This window comes from Haliotis rubra, unplaced genomic scaffold, assembly GCF_003918875.1.
Source record: "Haliotis rubra isolate DU_JTF1 unplaced genomic scaffold, ASM391887v1 Scf149, whole genome shotgun sequence".
Lineage (NCBI taxonomy): Eukaryota > Metazoa > Mollusca > Gastropoda > Lepetellida > Haliotidae > Haliotis > Haliotis rubra.
The window spans coordinates 1,207,952-1,232,965 of record NW_025765436.1 but is presented as its reverse complement, the minus strand read 5'-3'; the positions used below and the strand labels follow the sequence as shown (position 1 = coordinate 1,232,965).

Genomic DNA, 25,014 nt, shown 5'->3' with positions numbered 1-25,014 from the left:
TTTCTTTTCATAAGAGATTACCCAGACTTTGGTGTGATGAGCAAACGCTTTAACCACTAGGTACCCCACCACCCGAGATTTTAAAGAATCATATTAAGTCACCTCAGTAGTTTTCTATCATTACACCAAATGTCAGGGATTGGGGATCATCAACCACTGGTCTAGGACGGATGGTGGCGTAGCCTAGTGGTTAAAGCGTTTGCTCATCACGCTGAAGACCTGGGTTTGATTCTCCACATGGGTACATTGTGCGAAGCCCATGTCTGGTGTCCCCTGCTGTGATATTGCTGGAATATTGCTTAAAGCAGCATAAAACTAAACTCACTCACTGGTCTAGGTGGCCCTACATTATTTACAGGATGCTGTATCAGCAGAAATATGTCAGTCTCTGGCTTTCCACTCACTCACTCACTCACTCACTCACTCACTCACTCACTCACTCTAAATTCAAAAACCTTTTCCAGCTCAGGGCATGCATAAAGCCCAGTACTGTATCAGTATTCCCTTTGACCAACCCACCTGGCCAATATAAACAGTGATACTTATCTCGCCCACTACAGACCAATAAAACACTTGGTTTCCTTCTGCTAATCTCATGACTACTAACCCTCTTTAAAGAGGAATGCCAACGAGGCAATCTGTGGTCTGAGATTAGGTCAAGCATTTTGTGACAGCCAGCTGTATAGCTGTAATTTACATATATGTATATTTTGTCAATATCATCCCGCTTGAGTTAGGGGCATCAAAGTGGCAAGACACCGCACAGGGAAAGGTCTGCTGTATATGTGCACATTTTCATAATCAAAGCCAAACAGTGTGATGATGGCTGGCGTGGTGATACCATGTCCTTTCCTTCATCCCCCACGAATGGGTTTTCATTGGGGTTGTTCAGTGCTGTTCTTTGTATCAAGATGTTGTTTGTTGTTTTTGAGTGGCTTGGAACAACGTGGTAGAGCGTGATCATCGACACTTGGCCATGCAGTGCAAGTAGTCAAAAGCACATAAAAAGATATCTAATCTGTAACATGGGAATGAAGTTAAAGCAAACCATAAATACAGAAAAAAACCTTCTTTTTTTTCGCTTCTTGTAAGTGTTCCATTCTTAAGCTACATCATAACAGACTATTTCTTATTGCATCCACAATCTCCTTGCAGCAACTTCGGCAGTTTATTTAAGTAGGACTAATGATGGATATAAGGAGAGGGTTTCTTGTAGTCACTGTCGCAGAGTATGGCGGTGGGCTTCTTCAACTTTGGAACAGCATTTGATCTATGTTAAAGTGGAGTATTTGTTGTCTTACATGGGGTCTGTGACTAGAAAGCAGATGCTGTTGGAACTAATGCTGGTTAGAGTGTTCCCAACAGCCTTAAACCTTAGAAATATATAAACATTATCTACTGGCCTGGTAACGGAAACTGCAACGCCATGGGGTAACGAGACCAGACTCTGACAAAAACGCCCCCAACTACATGCTATGGAATCACAGACTATTAACAGGTATGGTCTCTTTAAGAACTGAGAGCCCAGTTTGTTTACTTTTGTGCCAAGCACGTGCCCAATAAGTAGCTTTTTTTGTGACAAAACCATGTTTTAGCGGTGTTTTATGAAATCATGGTGTAAAAAATATGAGATCAGTCTGAGGCATATGTGATATACCATGACAATTGGAGGTCAATTACTGGCAAATTATGGAGCTATAACATTAACAAAGTTAATTTTCTGTGTTAGTTATATGCTAGTGAGGCAGGTTAACTGTACTTCACTAAGCTTCTTAAAAAACAGATGGTGCCCTGCCCCATATCAGTGAAGCAATACTCTGTTTTGGGAATGTGAGACCATGAACTGCTGGATTATGGTGCCTAGTTGGACAGTTGTTCTCAACAAGAATGTTGGGTGATTTTAAAATGTTTACAAGATGATCGCAATGTTGCAAATGTGCAACTCCACTCAACAATGCCTGTTAAGCATGCTCTTCTAAGTTTGGTCTTCTGAAATCTTTATTGTTTAATCTGAGTCTCCAACTAAGAAAGGAAACAGAGTAAGTGTGCACTGTATTGCACTAGACACAATTTGAACTACCCTGGGTTGTTTAGGTGTGTAGTAAAATCCTTAACCAAGTGAACAGCATTTCATAAAGTGCAGTTGAGAATACTGTGTTGTATAGTTCATCTATGCAAAAATAGTGTACTTTGTGTTAGTGCACTATTAAAATGTCAGTTGTACCATTGTGTTTACCAGGGTGGAAGATCTGTAAGGTTAAAATATATTGTATAATATAGCATGTGAATACTCATTAGTTGACCAGCTACACATCACAAGCACCTGCCATTTCCTATAGTGGATTCCCTAACGTCATTTATTCCGTTTACGTCGGGATTGTCTGTTCAGAAGAGATTGCATAAATTGGAGAAATTTGAGTATTTGACCAAATGAATATTATCAAAACTAAGACCAAGCAATTAGCTCTCAAGGAGCACAGGGACGGCAATGAGGTGAGAGAATTTGTAGAGCACCTATTGAACTGACTCTGGCTAAAGCGTGTGTGAGTATTCATGTCACTAATGTAGGTAATACTGTAAGTATGGGTCGATACTGGGATTTCCTGGATGGTACTAGAATCGCGAGGGGATATTATATGCCCATACCTTGGCTGTGTGTCAGCAGTCAGGGCACTAGAAAGACTGATTGAGGTGATACTTTCAGCCATGGATTACCTTCTCCAGATATGACAAGCTTGATGAGAAGTTGCTTCCAATTTAAATGTTCAATTGGTTAATTAGCCCAAAGTACTAGACTTGGTGTCGATGAACCTTATGGTTTTGGTTCTCTGTGGTTGTAATGATTGAATTTCCCTTTTGTCTCTAATGTTTCAAGAAGATATTATGGTAGTAGTATGGTATTTCAAGTGTTTAGCACAATATTCATTATCAACAAAATCACTGAGGTTCCTCGGTTGCTCCTAAGAAAGGAATGTATGAGTGCATCTCCATTTTTTACTTCATCCAAACTTCCTGTAGCCATATTGGAAATGTATTTTTTGGGTTTTTGCTTTTGCTGTGACAGCGCAGGGTTCATGAATGTGAAATTGTGTGTGTGTGATCTGAGCATTAGTACTATACCTATGATTTACTTACAGAGATGGATGCAAGTTTAAGCATGGCTGATGATGAAATATAGCATCTTATGGCTCTATTTTTCATCTTTATCTTCAGCTTTTTGCGCAGACATAACTCACTTCTGTTATAAGAAATTAATAGTAAGTTAAAACCCTAATACACTTTACACTCGCTTTACGAGAGAAAAATATTGTATGGTAGGTCTGAAATTATTCTGCCAAGGTTAATGAAGAGAGGTAACAAAGTTTGACAGCTCGAAATGTCATAAAGCAAGAAGATGTCGACTTTTTCAGTTCTTTTCATCTAACCCTGCTGCTTAATTTGGCAAGCGCCTTCCGACGATTGATCCCAACTTTCCATGCTGTCATTGTTAGAGGAAACGGTATAGGGAGTGAAACGCCAGATCTGGATATGATCAATTTCTACTGTTGAAAGTTCGAGTTCGCTCAACTACCATATGCTTGCAAAAACAGCAACAGAAAAAGCGAAGAGAAAATTGAAAGAACAGCTTTGAAACTTTTTTGGTTTTGTTTCCTGAAGGCAGCCTGCTTATTGCATAGTATAAAACACTTTTAAGACAAATAACATATTTGGAGAATGTCAGGCAGATGGATTTACCGAGGTTGAATCCTGAGTGGTAACACTGTGTACAGTTTTCTGACCTCCTTCAACTCAGTATGCAGCACATAGACTTTTTGTGGTGCTTCATCATGCTTGCCCCCCAAGGTGTATGGTAAAGGCAAAGATTACTTACAAGGTCTGACACACGACCAAGGGATTTTTCTCTTTCCTTTTTAAAATAACACTGATTTTATTTTGATAATTACGCTTATGTCTCAATGTCAGTGATAGGTCAAGACAGCACCAATACATGTATATAACCAGTTAAATGTTTGAGTTGAGTACAGTAAACTAGGATTATACCAAACTTAAAGGGGCCACTGATTTAGATGTTTGTTGTATGCATTTAGAGGAAAATATTAAGCATGTTGCCAGGACAAAAATGTAACATTTTGTTATATTCGTCAGGTCGTTATGAGTGTGTTTGTGATAAATGTACTTCACTGTAGTAAGGTTGAAAATTTGGGTCACTGTGGTTTCAGGGTATCCTTGAGCCAGGTGGTTTCTGAAGTGTACATGATACTTACAAAGTTTATATCATTAAGAGGGTCTGTACCCTTTAGACAGGTAGAGTCACATGTGTCTAACGGTTACCATTACTGATGCAACATGTATTGGTGTCCTTAGTGATATCATATTCAATTATATTGGAGTTCATAAATGTACATTGCAAGCCGCATAAGCTTCATACAGTGCCTTGTTCACAGGCAAGTGGCCTGTCTTGTTCAGAACCCAGAGTGGCTGCAATGCGGTGTGATGGAAGGGAGGCAACTCTTGCTCTACTTCCATCCAACATGAACACATTGTGCTTACAAAGGGTTCTTGAAATCTGCAATGGAATCAAATTACATAACTGCCAGTTACTGATGATCATTATTGAGTTTTTACCTGTATGTATGAAAGGTTTGATTAGTTTTCTATGATGAAACTCATGTTAAATATATGCCGCCTGATCATGCTGAGGCTGTTGGTATTTTACAGCTCAAAAAACCTGCAGATGAGTTATTTTGAGGATATTTTATTATCTGAAACAGTTTTTATAACTCATGTTTTCATCAGACGAATGTTAAATGAAACCACAGCCCAAATTAAATGTTTCCTCTTTTTGACACACTTGCTGACATGAAACTGAAATGCATGCATAAATATGATAACCTCAGTTTTAAATGAAACTTAAATGTGCTTGAGATGTAGATGGAGATATGAAATTCAAAAATGTTACAAGTCAGATTTGTGTGTCAACAAAATACTTTTTGCCCATTGATTCAAAACCACACGTTACCCTTTGCAGAGTTATGTCCCTTAGTTGCAGTTTCTGGTTCATATTTCAGATTCCCCAAGATAAAGATCAGTGCTTTACTCTTGTTTGTGGATTTAAACCTGCAATGCATATATACTACTCAGAAGATTTTATTGAACCCCTGATTTTTTCATATAATACAAGCAAAACTGTAATTTTAAGAGGAGACTAAATTGATTTGATGGTCAGACTTGTTGACTTGGTTGGCTGTGTCTGCTGAGAATATTAATCACTGGATTGTCTGGACCAGACTTAATAATTGACAGACCACCTTGATGTAGTTAGAATATTGCAGAATGTGGTGTTAAAGACGCTGGGTTCAGTGATGGCTGACATGGTATTATTTAGCTGAAATATACAAGTTGCAATAATCCCTTACTACTCACTTAAGGGGCGGTGGTGTAGCCTAGTGGTTAAAGCGTTCACTTCGTCACACCAAAGACCCAGGTTTGATTCCCCACATGGATACAATGTGTGAAGCCCATTTCTGGTGTCCCGGACATGATATTGCTGGAATATTGCTAAAAGCGGCGTAAAACCATACTCACTCACACTACTGCTCACTTAATGCTCCTATAGTTTATGTAAATTACTGAAAACCAACAGAAACATAATGTTTTGTGTTTATTACAGGGAGGAGATGCTAGTGCTGTAGCTGCCCCAGCCAGGGGAGGTGCACCACCACCACCCCCTCCTGGCCCCCCTCCTCCACCTCCTCCAGCACCTGTTGACTCCGCCCCAGCAGGGGGTGGCTCTGAACAAGAACGAGCTGCCCTGTTCAGTCAGCTCAACAGGGGAACAGATATCACAAAAGGTGAGTGTACTTACGCTGAAGGGGACGTTGTCGGCACTGGTACTACAGATGTGTACCCAGGTACGTTTCTATATACAGAAAAGTACCAGGCCAAAATCGGAATACAGAAACGTACCCTTGGATGATTCCATTGTGTTGTTGTTTTCTTGATTGGAACTGTCATACGGTTGTAATTAGATTTGATTGCGTTCTATAAGAAACGACCATATGCAGTAACGAATATTTCGCAGAGCACAATAAAATTTGCAGTCAGTTGAACGGGAACAACTACATACGGTTTCGGTTTTGGGTTGCGAAATAGGGACTCGTCGTCCGTGTAAGGTGCCGGGTACGTTTCTGTATTTTGACTTTGTTTAGGGTACATTACTGTACATTTAGGGTACAAACGTACCTGGGGTACATATCTGTAGTACCTGTACTACCTCCTTTGTTTTACAATTTTAATTGTTATTATTACTTTCTAACCTCTCCACCCGTGACAGAACAAAGTTTAAAGGATATGGAAAACAGTTCGCTTAAACTTCAAAGTTTTAACGTTAATACTGTAATAATGTATGCTTTTTTTGTATTTTCATAGTTCAATACAATTACAAAAAATTAGTTTTGCATTATGATGGTGTGTCAAGGTACCCTGGGGTAGCTTAACAGTTACAGTGTTCCCTCATCAGACAGAAGGTCGGGTTCGATCCCCGACCGCGTCATACCAAAAGACGTTAAAATATGGTACTTGTTGGTCCCTGCCTGGCGCTCAGCATTAATGGGTACAACAAGGACTGGTCGGCTCAGAGTCAGTATAATGTGTCTGAGTGGGGTATTCATGCTTCACTGCGGCATGGTATCTCAGTGGGCTAGCACTATAAAACCAGCTTTAGTCTGGGCTAGTACAAGCAGCCGCACCTACACATACACACGCATGCACGTCGTCATATGAGCGAAATATTCTCAAGCACAACGTTAAACCCAATCTCACCTCACCTCACCTCATCAGACAGAAGACCCAGGTTTGATTCCCACATGGGTACAATGTGTGAAGCCCATTTCTGGTGTCCCCTGCATTGATAGTGGTGGAAGATTGCTAGAACTGGTGTAAAAGACAACTCACTCAGAGTATCCTGACAGCATGGATCAGCCCTGCTATTATCAATCATTAATTTGTCTGGTCTAGACTTGATTAAAAACAGGTCCCTCTCATGTAGCTGGATTGTTGCTGAATGTGTCATTAAAGAACAAACAATAGACGTATTTTGATCACCCCATAATAAATCCCAACAATCAAACCAAGTGAAGTAGTCAAAGGGCCACTGTCTCAGTGTTACAAGGGACGGTGGTGTAGCCTAGTGGTTAAAGCATACTCTCATCATGCTGAAGACCTGGGTTCAATTCCCAAATGGGTACAATGTATGAACCCCATTTCTGGTGTCCCCTGACGTGATATTGCTGGAATATTGCTAAAAGCAGCATAAAACTAAACTAAACTCACTGTCACCCATACCAATAGAGTCCATCTATGTTACATGAATATCAGGTATGTTTATGTAGTCCCCATTTGATTAAACCTGTCCAGATAAACTGGTTCAGCACAGCGCTGTGTCGTTTCCCTGCAGTGGTCTAATTACCTGAATCACAAGAAGTGCAGGTAACAGTAAACGGAGAAGGCTAGGTAAACATGCAGCTTGCCTCAGCCTCTGCTTGACCCTCTACCTGTGCACACCTTGCATGTGGTGACATAAAGGTGCACACCTCATTCACATGCTGATGACAAGGAGACGAATGTTCTTGAAAGCTTTCTGGAATTTGAAAAAATGCTTTTTTTGTTCAGTGATCTTACTCTTACAAAACTAGATGCTTTTCCATCACGCATAATCATATATATCTGTATATATTAATTTCTTCTCTTTCTTTCCCCATTTTCTGTTTTCTGATGTGTGATGCTTTCTAAATGGTTCCATAGTAAATTCCTATCAAGTTGTATAAGATCTACATGTTATGGCATGACTTGAAGTACAAGATTATTGCGTGATCATTATATACTGAAATACTAAATCTAAATTTGTTTTGGGCCATTACTCCAAGATGTAAAGTTTACATAATATGTCCGCTCTGTGTTACCAAAAATATTCTGTAAAACATCTTAACAAAAACATTATCCAAGTTCAGAATACTTTCAATCAGCATTAATATTTTGTAATTCATTCATTTCATTCAGAAAAGAAAGCAAGTAAATGTTTTATGTGGAAATGAGGCTACTTTAAAATAGGCAAACACCAAATATTGCTTTGAATTTGAGATTAAACTGGAAATACAGATATCTAAACTTTCAGGACTTTTCACATAGATAATCTTGATCAAGACTGATGAAAAATTGGAACTATATATACATGTATAAGATAGGAGTGAGTTTCAATGAGGACATTATTGAGAAGGATGTATGACAAATCGAGGAAGTACTCATAATCCTATTTATAGGAAAGTTCTCGTGCATGTTAATATATACAAACAGACAGTAACTTGTCATTTTTATGAATTCCCAAATATCACACAGGCTTTTTTCATGTTTCTAAAACATTTTGATTGATCATCACATATTTAGCTGAAAAATAAAATGCTACAGTTAAACACTGTAATTACTGTAACATCCTTTTCACACTTTAAGTAAATATGTGCCCACAATAGAATGTTTGAATTATTTCAAAGAATTTATTTGACCAGCTGTGCAGAACTTGGAAACATTGCAAATCCTTGAGAAGTTCAAAGTTAAGTTTTCAAATGTCCTGTAGCAGCGTAGCAGTACGCTGGCCACACGAGTAGTTGTAAGTGTTTCCGCTGTTGCGAGTCACTTCCCTGTTGTTGTCAGACGACAGCGTCCATGTCAGGGGTAAGTCACTGTCCCATCATCATCACTACATTCTCGTCACGATATGGCTGAGATATTGCCGATGTGATGTTAAATATTAACTCACTCAATCACTACATTCAGTCGGGGTCGAGAATAACATCATAATAGAACTGTTGATGGACTTAGATGTTAACTCAGTCAGCTGAGTGGTTATATGTGACTGTAACTATTTCATATTCTTACTTATCCTGTGGGGCAGCCTAGTGGTTAAAGCATTCACTCATCATGCTGAAGACCCGGGTTCAATTCCCCACATGGGTGCAATGTGTGAAGCCCATTTCTGGTGTCCCTGACGTGATATTGCAGGAATATTGCTAAACGCATTGTAAGACCATACTCACTCACTACTTATCCTGGGACTGATTACAACTGTGTTTTCATATAATTTACTGAGTAAAATGGGAACTCAGATTAAATTATATATATGTGATTTAACGTTGAAGAGGTGCCTAGAATTTGAAACAGGTTAAAAGGTCAGGCTTGTTTTCATTACATCATTACTTAAGTAGCTACTTGACCTTTTCTCCTAAGGGTGACATGTATTTCATTCTGAAAAAAAAAAATGTTTGCATCCTTCATTCGAAGCAACATGCTCGAACCTGTTTTCAAATGGCTTTCTCAATCACTGTCACCAAATGACTCCAGAACAGTTTTTCGTGGTTAGTGTCCAAGTATTTGTTTCTGTGAATACATTCCTTATTCTCTGTGCGTAAGTGTATGAGAAGTGTATGGACCTTTCTGTCCATTCAAGATTGTGTGTTCAAGAATGACCTGGAACATCTTAACCCTGGGTGTTTGTTTGGCGAAGTTTTGAGAGTGGAGTGTTCACCTCAGGGAAACTCAACTCATTTTACTTATCTGTTGACATTTTGCTGTTTGCTTCAGCTTTCACTTTAGTTGCCACACAAAGTCATGTGACTATGTGGATTATATCCATACAGGTTATTGCTGTGTTAATGTGGTGTCCAATATCTCATGTGGACACTGGGTGGAGGGGTAGTCAAGTGGTTAAAGCATTTTCTCGTCATGCCGAAGACCCGGGTTCGATTCCCCACATGGATGCAATGTGTGAAGCCCATTTCTGGTGTCCTCCGCCGTGATATTGCTGGAATATTGCTAAAATCGGTGTAAAACTAAACTCAGTGTATTAATGTGGTTTATTACCTACAAGGGTGAAAATATCGGGGGTTCATATTTTTCATATGATGCCCTAGGGCAAAATATCACTTTGCCATGGTGATGTGACACCATGAACAATGCTATGACGTCATGTTTCTTCTATGACGTTGCGTTCTACATGCGGCGACGGCGGGTAGCCTATGTTTGAAAGTAGATTTGGGTTTATTTTCCTCAATTTGACGACTTCGTTAATAGACAGAATATTATGTTCGTGGCCATATCATACTATGTTTACGACACTCGTGCCTAAATATCGGTATATCACTCGCTCTCGCTTCGGGAAATACCAACATTTAGGCACGCATGTAGTAAACATAGTATGGTATGGGCCCTCATATAATATCCTCTCTGTCCTATACCTCATGTGGACACGGAGTGGAGGGGTAGTCTAGTTGTTAAAATGTTCACTTATCACGCCATGTCCCCTACTGTGATATTGCTGGAATATTGGTAAAAGTGGTGTCATGTAGATACTGTATGGAGTGCTGGTCAAAGATGCGTGTTGACTTGTGGATTTGATGGTTACAATGGATGGGAGGTCAGTTGCAAATCGCCAATGTAAACTGCAATGATCTTTAGTATCAATCCATCAGATATTCACCCTGTAAACCAGAGGTTGACAGCAAATGCAGGTACCAATAAAGTATATTAACTAACTAGAAATGCTAGACTATACATTCATCATCAGATACTGTTTAACATTAATGCCCCTTCCCATTAGTAGTAATTAAGCCAGCATAGAGAAAACGTCTTGCCGACTCTCTCCAAATGGTGGTTGTCCTATGCCATATTGACAGTCCTTGTTTGGGGTATACGGTATAACGTCTGCCAGCTGCCTGCTATGTTTACACGACGCTAATAGCAGAGCATGTAACACCGAGCTGACAAGACAACGTGTTATATCAAATACAGGCAGGCCATGAGATGTGCTCCCACTCCTTGTGTATGGATTGTCCTTAAGTCACCTGCTGCCGATCCTGGCCGCCTCTGACCACAGCAAGCTTTTATCAGTTTCCTCCTTATGTGTAAGCTTACAGCAGGAACTATACTAAGTCATAAGCATTGTACTTCCCATCACAGCTTGGGCACACAGGTAATGTCACCCAGACCCTCACAACACCAAGTATTTGTCTTCATGTCTTTCTAGGCCTTCCTTATACTTTGAGCCATGTGTGGGCGTTAAACACAGATTGTAGGTTGTTTTTGTGTTCCTTTTGAATGCATGTGTTATCAGCAGTTATGGTTATAGGTTAAAAGTTAAGGTTGCTTTTATGGGAGCTTGGATATGGTCTATATCTATCATATCTGGAGCATCAGTTGATATATCACCTGAAATGGTGACTTGAACTGTGATTGTTCACATCAGTCTGGAAACTCTGTACATCATGGTGTTGGTGCGGACCTCGTGGTGTTGATGTGTAAATGTTTTTAAAAGGATATGTTTGTTTTCAGGTTTGAAGAAGGTCTCTGATGATATGAAGACCCACAAGAACCCTGCCCTGAGACAGGGCCCCGCCCCATTCAAGGCTGTAGGTCCTCCTAAGCCAGCACCCAAGCCCGAGGCCAAGGTCGCCCCTGCAGCTGTATCCAGGCCTCCTCTCACCCAACTCCAGGACAAGAAGTGGGTCGTTGTGAGTACTGTTAGATATATATCACTCATTACCACAAACAACCCCCTCGGGGAATCTCAGTACAGGTCCTTCATACCCGTCTCCAGGACAAGAAGTGGGTCGTTGTGAGTAATGTTAGATATATATCACTCATTACCACAAACAAACCCCTCTGGGAATCTCAGTACAGGTCCTTCATACCCAACTCCAGGACAAGAAGTGGGTCGTTGTGAGTACTGTTAGATCACTCATTACCAGAAACAATCCCCTTGGGGAATCTCAGTACAGGTCCTTCATACCCGTCTCCAGGACAAGAAGTGGGTCATTGTGAGTACTGTTAGATATATATCACTCATTACCACAAACAAACCCCTCTGGGAATCTCAGTACAGGTCCTTCGTACCCGACTCCAGGACAAGAAGTGGGTCATTGTGAGTACTGTTAGATATATATCACTCATTACCACAAACAAACCCCTCTGGGAATCTCAGTACAGGTCCTTCATACCCGACTCCAGGACAAGAAGTGGGTCATTGTGAGTACTGTTAGATATATATCACTCATTACCACAGACAACCCCCTTGGGGAATCTCAGTACAGGTCCTCCATACCCTACTCCAGGACAAGAAGTGGGTCATTATCCCCCGCCGCTTGTTTAGCCAGTTATCAAGAGAGGTTGATTAGTCATGTTTTTGTTGACATTTAACTTCATCTTAAACTTTCATTACTTTATAAGTTTGATTTGATAATTTGCGGCTGGGGATTATGTCACCTTAGTGACAATGCTTGTTGTATTTGTTTCTCATGTATCACTTGCTTGACAACGACATTTGAATCTATGTCGAAACATCGCCCTTCACAGAATAAAAGAAGTTGTGTATGCATAAAAATTGTCATCATTCTTCAACTCAACTTCTAAAATGCCCATCAAAGAAGTATTGCCAAGTGTGGCTGTAAACTACCACTACACTTGACATGATCTTGTATGAGATTTCAGGGTAGCTGAGGTATTGCATTTAGTTACATTATATATTTACTGACATGCTGTAATTGTCAATAATTACTTTTCAATGCTTCACTGTGCTCCAGGGGTGCTGTTGCCTAAGGTTTCGTAATTATCTGTGCACAATTGTACCCCTTGGACATGCTGGAGACCTAAGGAGCATTTGTTCGATTCTGAGTTTGCTCCAATCATATTTCTAGGTTTGTCTGCACCATACCCAAGCTCATGGGTTTTTACGAAAGTTGTTAACATCTACTGAACTCATCCCTTCAGGCATCTCAACATCAAGCTGACATGTCATGGCATGCAATGGAGATCTGTCCAAAGTACCTTTAAACCAAACTAACTCACTCAAAGCTGCATGAAGCACACTATGTGAAGGTGCTGAGGTAGAGGTGCCTCAGACTAGACAGGGATATGATCTCAATCATCAGCACCAACATAGATATACTAAACATATTCCCAGCATTAGCCAGTATGGAGGAGACCATTGTCATAATAGAAGAATACTTCCACCTGACTAAAGGACATTTCTATCCTGGGGTAGACTTCTCCTGGGGCAGACTACTCCAGGGGCAGACTACTCCTGCGGTAGACTTTTCCAGGGGCAGACTACTCCTGGGGTAGACTTTTCCAGGGGCAGACTACTCCTGGGGTAAACTTCTCCAGGGGTAGACTACTCCTGGGGTAGAACTTCTCCAGGGGCAGATTACTCCTGGGGTAGACTACTCCTGGGGCAGACTACTCCAGGGGCAGACCTTTCATGGGGCAGACTACTCCTGTAAGTTGTTTTACTGTCCATAACTGACTGTATCTGAACCCATGTCCGTGTATTTCAGGAATACCACAACAACAACAAGGACATCGTCATTGACAATACGCAGTCCAAGCAGGTGGTGTACATCTACAAATGTGTTGGCAGCACCATCAGTGTCAAGGGCAAGGTCAACTCCATCTTGCTTGGTGAGTAGCACTGGTCATATAACACATAATCAGTAAATTTACACCTGGTTTTTTTTCTTTCTAAAACTGACGTTTCTTCCTGATTGGTTGATATATAACAAGGAACCTAGTAATGTATCTCCTGATTGACAATCCAACAAGTGACTGCTGGCATCAGAGTCTGTTCAGTGAATGTTATATAACAGTTTGTTCTGACATATCTGTTTCAGATGGCTGCAAGAAGAGTGCTGTGGTGTTTGATGACGTTGTGTCTTCCATTGAATTTATCAACTGTCAAAGCGTTCAGGGTCAGGTGCGTCATGTCTTATTGATATCTTATGTGCAGAGTTTTATCCCTTAGCTTGGCCAGGACACCATTTTATTAAATCAGACATCCGCGAATTATCATTGCTGTCTTGTCAGTGCTTGTGAGGTTCTCAAGAGGTTCACATCTATGACCTGTCCACTGACCTGTAGGGGAGCTTTGTTCACACCTATGACCTGTCCACTGACCAGTAGGGGAGCTGTGTTCACACCTATGACCTGTGCACTGACCTGTAGGGGAGCTGTGTTCACACCTATGACCTGTCCACTGACCAGTAGGGGAGCTGTGTTCACACCTATGACCTGTCCTGTGACCTGTAGGAGAGCTGTGTTCACACGTATGACCTGTCCTGTGACCTGTAGGGGAGCTGTGTTCACATCTATGACCTGTCCTGTGACCTGTAGGGGAGCTGTGTTCACACGTATGACCTGTCCTGTGACCTGTAAGGGAGCTGTGTTCACACCTATGACCTGTAGGGAAGCTGTGTTCACACCTATGACCTGTCCTGTGACCTGTAGGGGAGCTGTGTTCACACGTATGACCTGTCCTGTGACCTGTAGGGGAGCTGTGTTCACATCTATGACCTGTCCTGTGACCTGTAGGGGAGCTGTGTTCACACCTATGACCTGTCCTGTGACCTGTAGGGGAGCTGTGTTCACACCTATGACCTGTCCGCTGACCTGTAGGGGATCTGTGTTCACACCTATGACCTGTCCACTGACCAGTAGGGGAGCTGTGTTCACATCTATCAACTGTCCTGTGACCTATAGGGGAGCTGTGTTCACATCTATGACCTGTCCACTGACCAGTAGGGAGCTGTGTTCACATCTATGACCTGTGCACTGACCAGTAGGGGAGCTGTGTTCACACCTATGACCTGTGCACTGACCAGTAGGGGAGCTTGTGTTCACACCTATGACCTGTCCACTGACCAGTAGGGGAGCTGTGTTCACACCTATGACCTGTCCACTGATCAGGAGGGGAGCTGTGTTCACATCTATGACCTGTCCACTGACCTGTAGGGGAGCTTGTGTTCACACCTATGACCTGTCCTGTGACCTGTAGGGGAGCTGTGTTCACACCTATGACCTGTCCACTGATCAGGAGGGGAGCTGTGTTCACATCTATGACCTGTCCACTGACCTGTAGGGGAGCTTGTGTTCACACCTATGACCTGTCCTGTGACCTGTAGGGGAGCTGTGTTCACACCTATGACCTGTCCTGTGACCTGTAGGGGAGTTGTGTTCACACCTATGACCTGTCTGCTGACCTGTAGGGGAGCTGTGTTTACATTTATGACCTGTCCACTGACCAGTAGGGGAGCTTGTGTTCACACATATGACCTGTCCACTGACCAGTAGGGGAGCTTGTGTTCACACCTATGACCTGTCCACTGACCAGTAGGGGAGCTTGTGTTCACACCTATGACACTGACATTGGGGATCTATCCTACATGGCAGGTAACTGAAATATTGCAACTCAAGATTGGGATCCATCAATGTTCCACGGTGGATTAGATCCAAGTGTTCACCCAGTGTTGTGTTGATAATCTCTACTGTTAATTCCTCTTCAGCACAATTCTCCATTGTCCACTAACCTCTGTCTTATCGTCTCAATATTATCCACATAGATGATATTCAATAAACCACAGTGAAATACAGATTATCTGCCCTTCAGCAAGTGAATCAGTGCTGTCAAAGTTCCCACAACAATCTTTCGGTAGTGTGTTTTCAATGTCCTAAATAGATAAGACTACCCTTACAACTGATCTGTTTGAAATAAACTGGCCTCTAGTGTTTGATGTGCTTTACATGTTCCAAGTTTATCCTCCTGCAACAGACAATCAGATGAAAATGCCTATGACATCTGTGATCATCATGATGAATTACTACTGTTGGTTTCAGGACATCTGTGATCATCGTGATGAATTACCACTGTTGGTTTCAGGACATCTGTGATCATCATGATGAATTACTACTGTTGGTTTCAGGACATCTGTGATCATCGTGATGAATTGCTACTGTTGGTTTCAGGACATCTGTGATCATTGTGATGAATTGCCACTGTTGGTTTCAGGACATCTGTGATCATCGTGATGAATTACTACTGTTGGTTTCAGGACATCTGTGATCATCTTGATGAATTGCCACTGTTGGTTTCAGGACATCTGTGATCATCGTGATGAATTACTACTGTTGGTTTCAGGACATCTGTGATCATCGTGATGAATTGCCACTGTTGGTTTCAGGACATCTGTGATCATCGTGATGAATTGCCACTGTTGGTTTCAGGACATCTGTGATCATCGTGATGAATTGCCACTGTTGGTTTCAGGACATCTGTGATCATCGTGATGAATTGCCACTGTTGGTTTCAGGTGACTGGAAAAGTGAACACAGTTATTATCGACAAGACAGATGGCTGCATGATGTACCTTAGCAAAGAGTCCATTGAAGCTGAGATTGTCACAGCCAAATCCTCCGAACTCAACATCTTGGTTCCTCTAGCTGATGGAGAATATGTAAGTGCAGAAACTGAGATTCAAGTTGTTGTTTTAATAGTTTGTTGGCCAACCAGTCGAACACTGTAAGTTGGCTCCTTGCTGCATGTTTATAGCACTTTGAGGAGGGCACCCTGGAACACCAACTGTCCTTTGTCTCTAGCAGATTGTGTGTCGTAACTGACTAGATGAATCGATGCGCATAACGTCAGTCTCAGGGTGGTCTCTGCCCAATATTAAGAGGCATCCAACATCCAAGCTGGTCTTAAGAGGCTGCTAATTTCTGTTTAAGTGGTCAGACTTTGTGACTCGACCTGTGAAGATCTGGGTTAAAATTGATCTTCAGTAACCCATGCTTGTCATAAGAGGCGACTAACGGGATTGGGTGGTCAGGTTCTCTGATGTGGTTCATGTCAATTGCCTAGATCAATGCTCATGGTGTTGATCACTGGATTGTCTGGTCCAGACTTGATTATTTACAGGACGCTGCCATATAGCTGGAATATTGCTGAGTGTGGCGTAAAACTAACCTTAATCAATGAATATCCCATGTCATTGTGTCCCCAATGGATTGTTTCATTTGTTTGTTCGATAAATCAGACTCTGATATGTTCATAGACCACAAAGATATAGATGGAATATTTTCTGAGTTTAAACAACGTGACTTGCTCACTGTCCATGCCTCCTGCAGATAGAGATATTTTAATATGTTACTCATTCAGGTGCTCTCATTTCCATGTGCTAATACTGGAGATACAGATGACATCACTATGTGATCCCAGTGCTCCCACTTCCTGGTTAATTGAAACTGACTAATATAATCTCCCAGAATACCAAACTGAAACAGAAAATACATGGTTTCATTGTTATATTTCCTGTGTGGAAAGTCCTGTAAATAACATACATATACACTGTTCAAAATGAGAGTGAAGTGGTTTTGAAGTTGATGTTGAAAGATACCAATCATAATGGTCCCAAGATTCAAGTGGTACTACCATGTTAAAGATACCAGTCAGAATGATAGCTAGATTCAAGTAGTGCAGCCACATGTCAAGGGCCTTGAGATACAGTGTCTAACTGTAGAGTATATCAATCCCAGATTGCTGAATGTTTGTACTGGTTTTGGCTTACCACCAAATGGTGTCACTTGCTCAAAGTGATTTTAGGTGGCACTTCTTTGACCAGTGGGAACCAGTAGAAAAATAATAGTTTGGGTTTATTTTTTTTTCAGAGTACTTGTTTTGGTACAGATAGTGGTACTTTTATCAGTCAAGAGTATGGTTGACTTAAGGATTTCAGTTCAGGTTCTGACCCATGAAGATCCTAGTCAGAATTGATCTTCACTAACCCATGCTTATCGCAAGAGGCCACTAACGGGATATAGTGGTCAGGCTCGCAGACTTGGTTGACACATGTCATTGTATCCCAATTTTGTAGATTGATGCTCATGCTGTTGATCACTGGATTGTCTGGTGCAGACTCCATGTTTTACAGACAGCCGCCATATAGCTGGAATATTGCTGAGTGCGGCATAAACCTAAACTCACTCACTCACTACCTTTCACTAGCACCAGGACCAAAATGTTGATTGAAACAATAAAATTTAAATGCAATGGTCAACCTTGACTTTGCTCTTCAACTCACTTTTAACCTAAGTAAACATCTCAGTAATTCTTCCCTTTTGGGGCTTACATCAAGTATGGAACAGTAAACTAACTTATATCTGTTATAACCCATAGTTTGTTATATGCATTAAAGTAAGATATACAGCAAGTGGACGGGACAACATAGTATGTTATGTAACAGTTTTGTGTAAGCATGTTTGTTATAACCATAGTTTACTCTAGTTGTAATGTTGCCATGACTATATATCACTAATATTGCCATAACTATATATCACTGATATTGCCATGACTATATATCACTAATATTGCCATAACTATATATTACTGATATTGCCATGACTATATATCACTGATATTGCCATGACTATATATCACTAATATTGCCATAACTATATATCACTGATATTGCCATGACTATATATCACTAATATTGCCATAACTATATATCACTGATATTGCCATGACTATATATCACTAATATTGCCATAACTATATATACTGATATTACTGATATTGCCATGACTATATATCACTAATATTGCCATAACTATATATCACTAATATTGCCATAACTATATGTCACTAATATTGCCATAACTATATATTACTGATATTGCCATGACTATATATCACTAATATTGCCATAACTATATGTCACTGATATTGCCATGACTATATATCACTAATATTGCCATAACTATATATTACTGATATTGCCATGACTATATATCACTAATATTGCCATAACTATATATTACTGATATTGCCATGACTATATATCACTAATATTGCCATAACTATATATTACTGATATTGCCATGACTATATATCACTAATATTGCCATAACTATATGTCACTGATATTGCCATGACTATATATCACTAATATTGCCAGGATTCTGTGCACTCACTCACCAACTGCATACCTTTTTGTGTTGCAGAAAGAATTTGCTCTCCCAGAACAGTTCAAGTCAACATGGAACGGGTCCAAGTTTGTCACGGTTGCGACTGATAGTATTTGAAGCAGGATTGGTGCTGAGAAAATGTCATGCTGTCAGCTTCATGCTATGTGCTGCCTGAACAAACTTCAACCACAATATTCCTTCAATCTTAACATCTTTGTACAAACCAACTTTTCTAACATTGTGCACTATTTTATGGAATCAGCAGCATTTTATAAACCTTATGATTAATCCACAAATTCATAAGCTGTCAAATGTAAGCCTAATACTGCAATCATTATTATTTTCTGTCTGAAGAAAAATATATTTTTCATGTTTTATTCTTTTTTTAAAAAAAGCTTTCTTGTACATTACACGAAGATGATGACTACATTATAAGACTGAGACCAAATGCTGTAGTATGCTTCAGCTAAATGCCTTGTATTAAGTACCGGTAGATGCAACATGGGGGTACCACAAGTCCTCAATGCCAAATGGGATCTCTGACATGTTACCAAATCGGCAGCAACCACTGTTCTACATCACACATATCCTAAGAGGGAATGGAAGGTTTACGGGAATGAAATTGACTGTATGTAACATGATAGAAACCATTGCCTTTGAAAGGTTGAGTGAATGATCGAGGAAGACCTGTGTTTGTTGTGTATTTGTTATGTATCCCATAAGAAGTGGACCATCAATCGAAGTGCTGTTTTGTGGTTCAAAAGACCCAGGAATATTAGAGCCCAATTACCACCTGCCACCTTGTCAGTAGGAAGTAGATAGTTTTAGAATAAGAATTATATGAGAGTTGATCAGGTTGCTGGATTCGTATTTAATCCGAATTGACATCATGTCAGAAATTTTAGAAATAGCTTCAGCCTTCCATAATCAATAAACCTTTTGGGCATTAAGCAATGGCGGCAATCAGGGGTATTGGAGGCCTTCCTGTCCAACATCTGCTCAATGAGCCTGTGTTGTAAGACAATTTATGCAAACTTAAGGAATGTTGCTTGAGATATAGTTGCCTGTATCTGTGTCCGGTGTAGGGGACTTGTGGGGCTCCTGACCTGTCTTTCATGTAAGTACATCAGTACGGTTACTCTCACGTGAGCTACACCACTAGCGGAGGCGAAGGAAACCAACATATAAGCTTGAACTTTGCTGTCCGGAACATTTTGTTGATTATATTTATGTATTGATAATTGGTAAAATAATGTGAAATAAATAGACTACCAAGGTGCTGTTTCAATAGATTTGTGTTATTTTCTTGCCCTGTCTTGGTCAGCTAAGTGGGGACCAAGATTCCATTACTCACCAGGGTTCAAATGGTGAAACCCATTCTTCATAATATTGCTGAAAGTTCTTTGTCAGTGTTCCTCTCCACAGAGAGGCTTACCTTATATAAAGATTGGGTGCCATCATGGCTGCTGACGTGTGATGTGGGAAGAGAGCTACTCTGGTTTGTGTGAGGATATATTCCACCGTAACATGGCCGTGGCTTCATCCTAGGCACAGTGTAAGAATACCTTATATTGCCATCTTTAAAGCTATCCCCATATATATGTACAGAACCATTCAATTTATATTCCCCATCTGTAAAGCAGTCCAGAATGAAGACCTCGTCAGCACAAACACAATCCAAAAATTGGTATTTTAAGTTTTCGTATCATCATTTTATTAACCTTTTTAAACATTTCCAAACAAATTTAGAAATCAAATCATTTTGTCAAAATCTATGCATTTCTTTGCTGGACGGACACTATTTTCACGGAAGTAAGTTCTCATATACCAAACCGAAGGCCTTCGACCGCAACATGTACCGTTCTGTGGTAAGAGCGTACTGTTTAACCCCTAGTCCACAGTGTGACTGAACTTAGCAGTGTCATGGTCAGCTGACACCAGAAATGGTCTTCACACATTGTACCTATGGAATTAAACCAGGGTCTTCAGTGTGATGACCGAATGCTTGAGCCACTAGGCTACCCCAAAGAAAGAAGGATTTCATTGAATACTCATCAGAAATATAAAGAGATAAACAGTAGACATTATCAACCTGGATCTCCAACAATGAGACCAGGGTAAATATTTAGAATTTATCTTCTGTGGAACATTTATGGAGCTCAAAAATGTGTGGCTATAGTTCAGATATCTGCTATGCAGGATGGTCAAGCATGGTCTGTGTGACAGGTCATAGAAGTGGACACAAACACATGGTGTAGAAAAAAATTATGTAGCTCATTTATTTATGTAAACCCATTCACTCACCAATATCTTTCACATGCATAACACTTCTGTTATGTTCTAAATAATGAATTATTGTGTTTACTCCCCACCCAACCAGTTACGTGTCACTTATCAACTATATGCTGCTGTTAATGTCAATCTACACCGAAACGTCACTCTATGCAATAAACAAGAGGTTGCCATCCATAAGCTATATTATTATTACTGGACAGTAGGGTTATAAACCATCATGGAGGATCAAGTTACATACAAATTTATCAAGTAAGGATGAAGAAGATACACTTTCAACATCATGGTTGTAAAATACAACACGGGCATCATTTGTTGACAAAAGGTTTATTCTCCATGTTTTCATCTACAGTAACAATTGGGTTTATCACAGAAAGAGCAATCATGAGCAGTCATTTAGAACTACAAGGCACCAGACGCTATGTTGGCAAAGAAGTTTCGTGGATAACAGCAATATATATACAAAGCAATATGTACGTACCAAACTTAACTAAAACAAGTTACAACCAACTAGACTAAACACAACAGTTATACGGCCATGAGATGTCTGGATATTAATATACAAAACATTGTCAGCTGTCCACAAGAAATAATGTCATTCCAAAAATTGTTCACAAAATTGAACAAAATCAAGAAATGCAATGAAACTGCTGGTTCAGTCAAATTCTAAGTCTACCCGTTAAATAAAACCAGCTTAATTATCTTAAAATTTCTTGGGAATCAAGATTAATGAAATTTTACACTAAACTGCCAAAGGCAGTAATTATGGGTCGCTGTTATAACAATTAGTAATAATAATAAATACAAAATGTCATGTTTACACCTTCCTGTCAATGACTTTGTGATATGTCGGTGTGTATTATTTCATCCAATGACCTCAAGTCAAACCACATCACAGAATAAAAGTATAGTGCATAACATGTAAAGGTGGGATATATAGTGACACAACAATGTCTTATCACAGTTAGCTCTAAATAAGTCGGATGGCACAACCAGATGTGAGCAAAAGTCTTCAAAATCACACCCTACATCTTACAATGGATACAATGACCATATAATTTTCTTTTGATGGATCAGTTTTTCTGCTAAAGGTGGAAAAATATCATCAGTGTCAACATTTGGATCTTGATTTTCAAACTCCGAAATGTTGAAAAGTCTCTAAAGATCAAGGGAGATAATTTCAGCAAAGTCTGTGAATCAAGGACAAGGGACAGAACTCTTGATATTTTCCCTACTCCATCAGCTTGACCAATCTGTGTGGTGAAATATGAATGTCAACTGACCATTTGACCAGCATTACTTTTAACAAATAAATGATGAAAATTGAAAAGAAATACATTTTGTTATGAAAACAGGGTAGAATGTTCTGTGATCCAACTAATACAAAAATAGCCTTACAATTCCTTTTTCATAGTGTTCCTCTCTCTTACAGGTGCCCACATACAACAGGCACATAACCAGTTCTGTAGGTCTTGAATAAATACTAGTCTGAGCAATGGGCAAACTTCAGAAATCTTGAATACTTGGGAATTAACATCATGACACATCAAATTTCACCCAGTAGGCTAAATACTTGTCATCACTGCCTTATAACATCAAAATATGAAAAGTAAGACACAGTTATAAACAATGAATAGGTTCAGCCATTCACCCTGCAAGAAATAAAAACACTACATATCAATCCCGTCCATAACTTTCACTCACACAACCTCAAGCAACAACACATAACAAAGTTGTAATTAGGATTCTGTCAAGAGTTGAACAAAATGATAATAATGAGATATATATCTAACAAGTGCATGTTCAACACCATGCATATAACCAGGGATAATCTACAGCGTCTTATAGTCTCCCTGATATAACACTAGCCTTGGGAATGAATGACTACACTAACACGTAATGTTTAAATATATAAATATAACTTTATATAGCATATCTGAAAACACATTTACACACAATTTCTCTTGGAAAATTAATTTGTAATTCTGAACTGAACAGTTTTTATAAAAATATAACTTTCCAATAAATTGTTGAAGACTCAATCTTTCAAAGGAGAAAAGATGTCAATAAAGTTTTTAAATTTAAACAATCAAGAAATAAGAAATATTTATATTGAGGACGGGTACTGGAGTGGGTGGGTCAGGGTTCTCTCATGCCCTAATGAAGTAAAAATAATACCCTAATGGTTATCACAATATTTTGGGATGAACTTTGCCATGTCCTTGTAAATTTGTCTCATGACCCAGTCAGAAAAGGCAAAAGAACTTTATGGTCTGTTAAATTACAAAATGTCCATTCTTTTCATGACCCTTCCCAAATATATGCATCGGCTTTGTCACCCTCCCCAGAGACAGTCAAATTTCTAGTGACCCTCCCCTAATTCCAGAGCTGACCAAGCCTTTTCACCCCATTTTCAGATACATGTATACATTTGAACTAAAATACACCCTACTTTTTGATTTAGCCACAGAAGGAGAAAACAGACTTGGAAATGAGACATAAATGTATTTCTTTGAATTAAATAACCAATTTTAATTTGAGTATGGGTCAAGATTTTTCATCTACAGATCACATGTACAAAGCCTCAGTATCTGGCACTGTGACTTATTTCACTATATAACATATATAGCTGTATGTCCATATCCTGATGTCGTTTTTTTCTCTCACATCTTTAACACTTTTGGATATGAGAAATACAATAAAAATGCTTCAAAATGCTCAAAAATAAAAAAAATTGTAAGCCAGACAAAAGCACTAGAAGCAGAAAGCTTACTGATCAAGCATACCCATAAGCCTATAATGTGCCCGAGGACACTTCCAGACAGGACAAAAATATCAACAGGGTAACATGCTCATAAACTATAGTCACACTATGCTCCATTACCCACTTATAGAAAGGTCCAGAGAATGGTATTTGTCGGGTAACATTATTTCAACATCATTATTGTGATCACTGACAAATACACTTATGTACAGAATAAACTTTGCATTAGCAGATGAAGAGGTGTTTCAATTCAAATTTGCTAGTCAGCCAAATTTTATTTTATGTCACTAGTGAAACTTTGTTACCCCTCATAGATATACCAGTCATTATGATAATTTGATAGATTATAATAATTTTAAAATTTCACAATATAATGCAAATTACCATGTTTTGTAGGGACGAAAAAAATCTGTCCCTACCTACCCTAATTTTGGATTGGCTGAAATATTAAACATACTAGTACATAGTTCTTGGTTTGGTCTAAGCACCAGAATAACCAACAAGCTTGAAGCATATCAGCGTTATGAAGATGGAGTGGTTTGATTCAAGGACAGGTATCTATTAATCTCATCTTGTGTCTTCTGAGGAATGTCATTGCCTGGCCTCAAGGTCAAATACTTGACAGTGGTGTTGCGCTTGAGGAGGTCAATGAGGGCACGACCTCCTGCCTCCTCGATTCCTGCATTGGCCACCTCCAGGGTTGACAGTGATGTGTTATTCTTCAGACCCTCAACAAGTATACGAACACCCTCATCACCGATCTTGTTGTTCTGTATCGTCAAGGTCTTCAGGTTCTTGTTCTTCGTTAAAGCTGTTGCCAGTTTGGACCAGCCAGGATTGGTGATGTCTGGGCAGCTGCTGAGACTCAATGTGTGAAGGTCAAGGTTACTCTCAAGAAGCAGCGCCACGTCAACCATTCCATCATCGGTGACGCTAGTCTCGCTGAGGTCTAGTTCCTGCAGCTGACAGAAGCGGCCCTTAATGGACATGACGGGAACTCCCCCCATCCGCTCCGACTCTCTCTTCTTGTACTCCTGGGCCTCAAATTCTATGTCCAACAGTCCATCCACCAGAGTCTGCAGACCCTCGTTGCCTATGGGGTTACCTTGTAACCTGCAACA

The 25,014-nt window shown here is 39.9% G+C and overlaps 2 protein-coding genes and 1 long non-coding RNA gene across 5 annotated transcripts in view; 1 reads left to right on the top strand and 2 right to left on the bottom strand.

Annotated features, from left to right (window-relative positions):
- Nucleotides 1-20,125, top strand: part of LOC124270012 (adenylyl cyclase-associated protein 1-like) — a 102,729-nt gene extending 82,604 nt beyond the window's left edge. For both annotated transcript variants that reach the window (XM_046705037.1, XM_046705038.1), the window contains exons 9-14: nucleotides 5,672-5,852; nucleotides 11,380-11,558; nucleotides 13,380-13,503; nucleotides 13,713-13,795; nucleotides 16,185-16,328; nucleotides 18,874-20,125. In XM_046705037.1, coding sequence (XP_046560993.1) covers nucleotides 5,672-5,852; nucleotides 11,380-11,558; nucleotides 13,380-13,503; nucleotides 13,713-13,795; nucleotides 16,185-16,328; nucleotides 18,874-18,954 — 792 coding nt within the window. In that variant the 3' untranslated portion in view covers nucleotides 18,955-20,125. The remainder of the gene's footprint in view (nucleotides 1-5,671; nucleotides 5,853-11,379; nucleotides 11,559-13,379; nucleotides 13,504-13,712; nucleotides 13,796-16,184; nucleotides 16,329-18,873) is intronic.
- LOC124270014 lies at nucleotides 6,263-23,077 on the bottom strand. Its single transcript, XR_006896652.1, has 3 exons — nucleotides 21,634-23,077; nucleotides 20,794-20,800; nucleotides 6,263-6,274 (listed from the first exon to the last, which is right to left on the bottom strand). It is a non-coding gene; the product is annotated as an uncharacterized LOC124270014 (long non-coding RNA).
- Nucleotides 23,078-23,257: 180 nt separating this feature from the next.
- Nucleotides 23,258-25,014, bottom strand: part of LOC124270011 (glutamate-rich protein 3-like) — a 47,040-nt gene continuing 45,283 nt past the window's right edge. For both annotated transcript variants that reach the window (XM_046705036.1, XM_046705035.1), the window contains one exon: nucleotides 23,258-25,006. In XM_046705036.1, coding sequence (XP_046560992.1) covers nucleotides 24,415-25,006 — 592 coding nt within the window. In that variant the 3' untranslated portion in view covers nucleotides 23,258-24,414. The remainder of the gene's footprint in view (nucleotides 25,007-25,014) is intronic.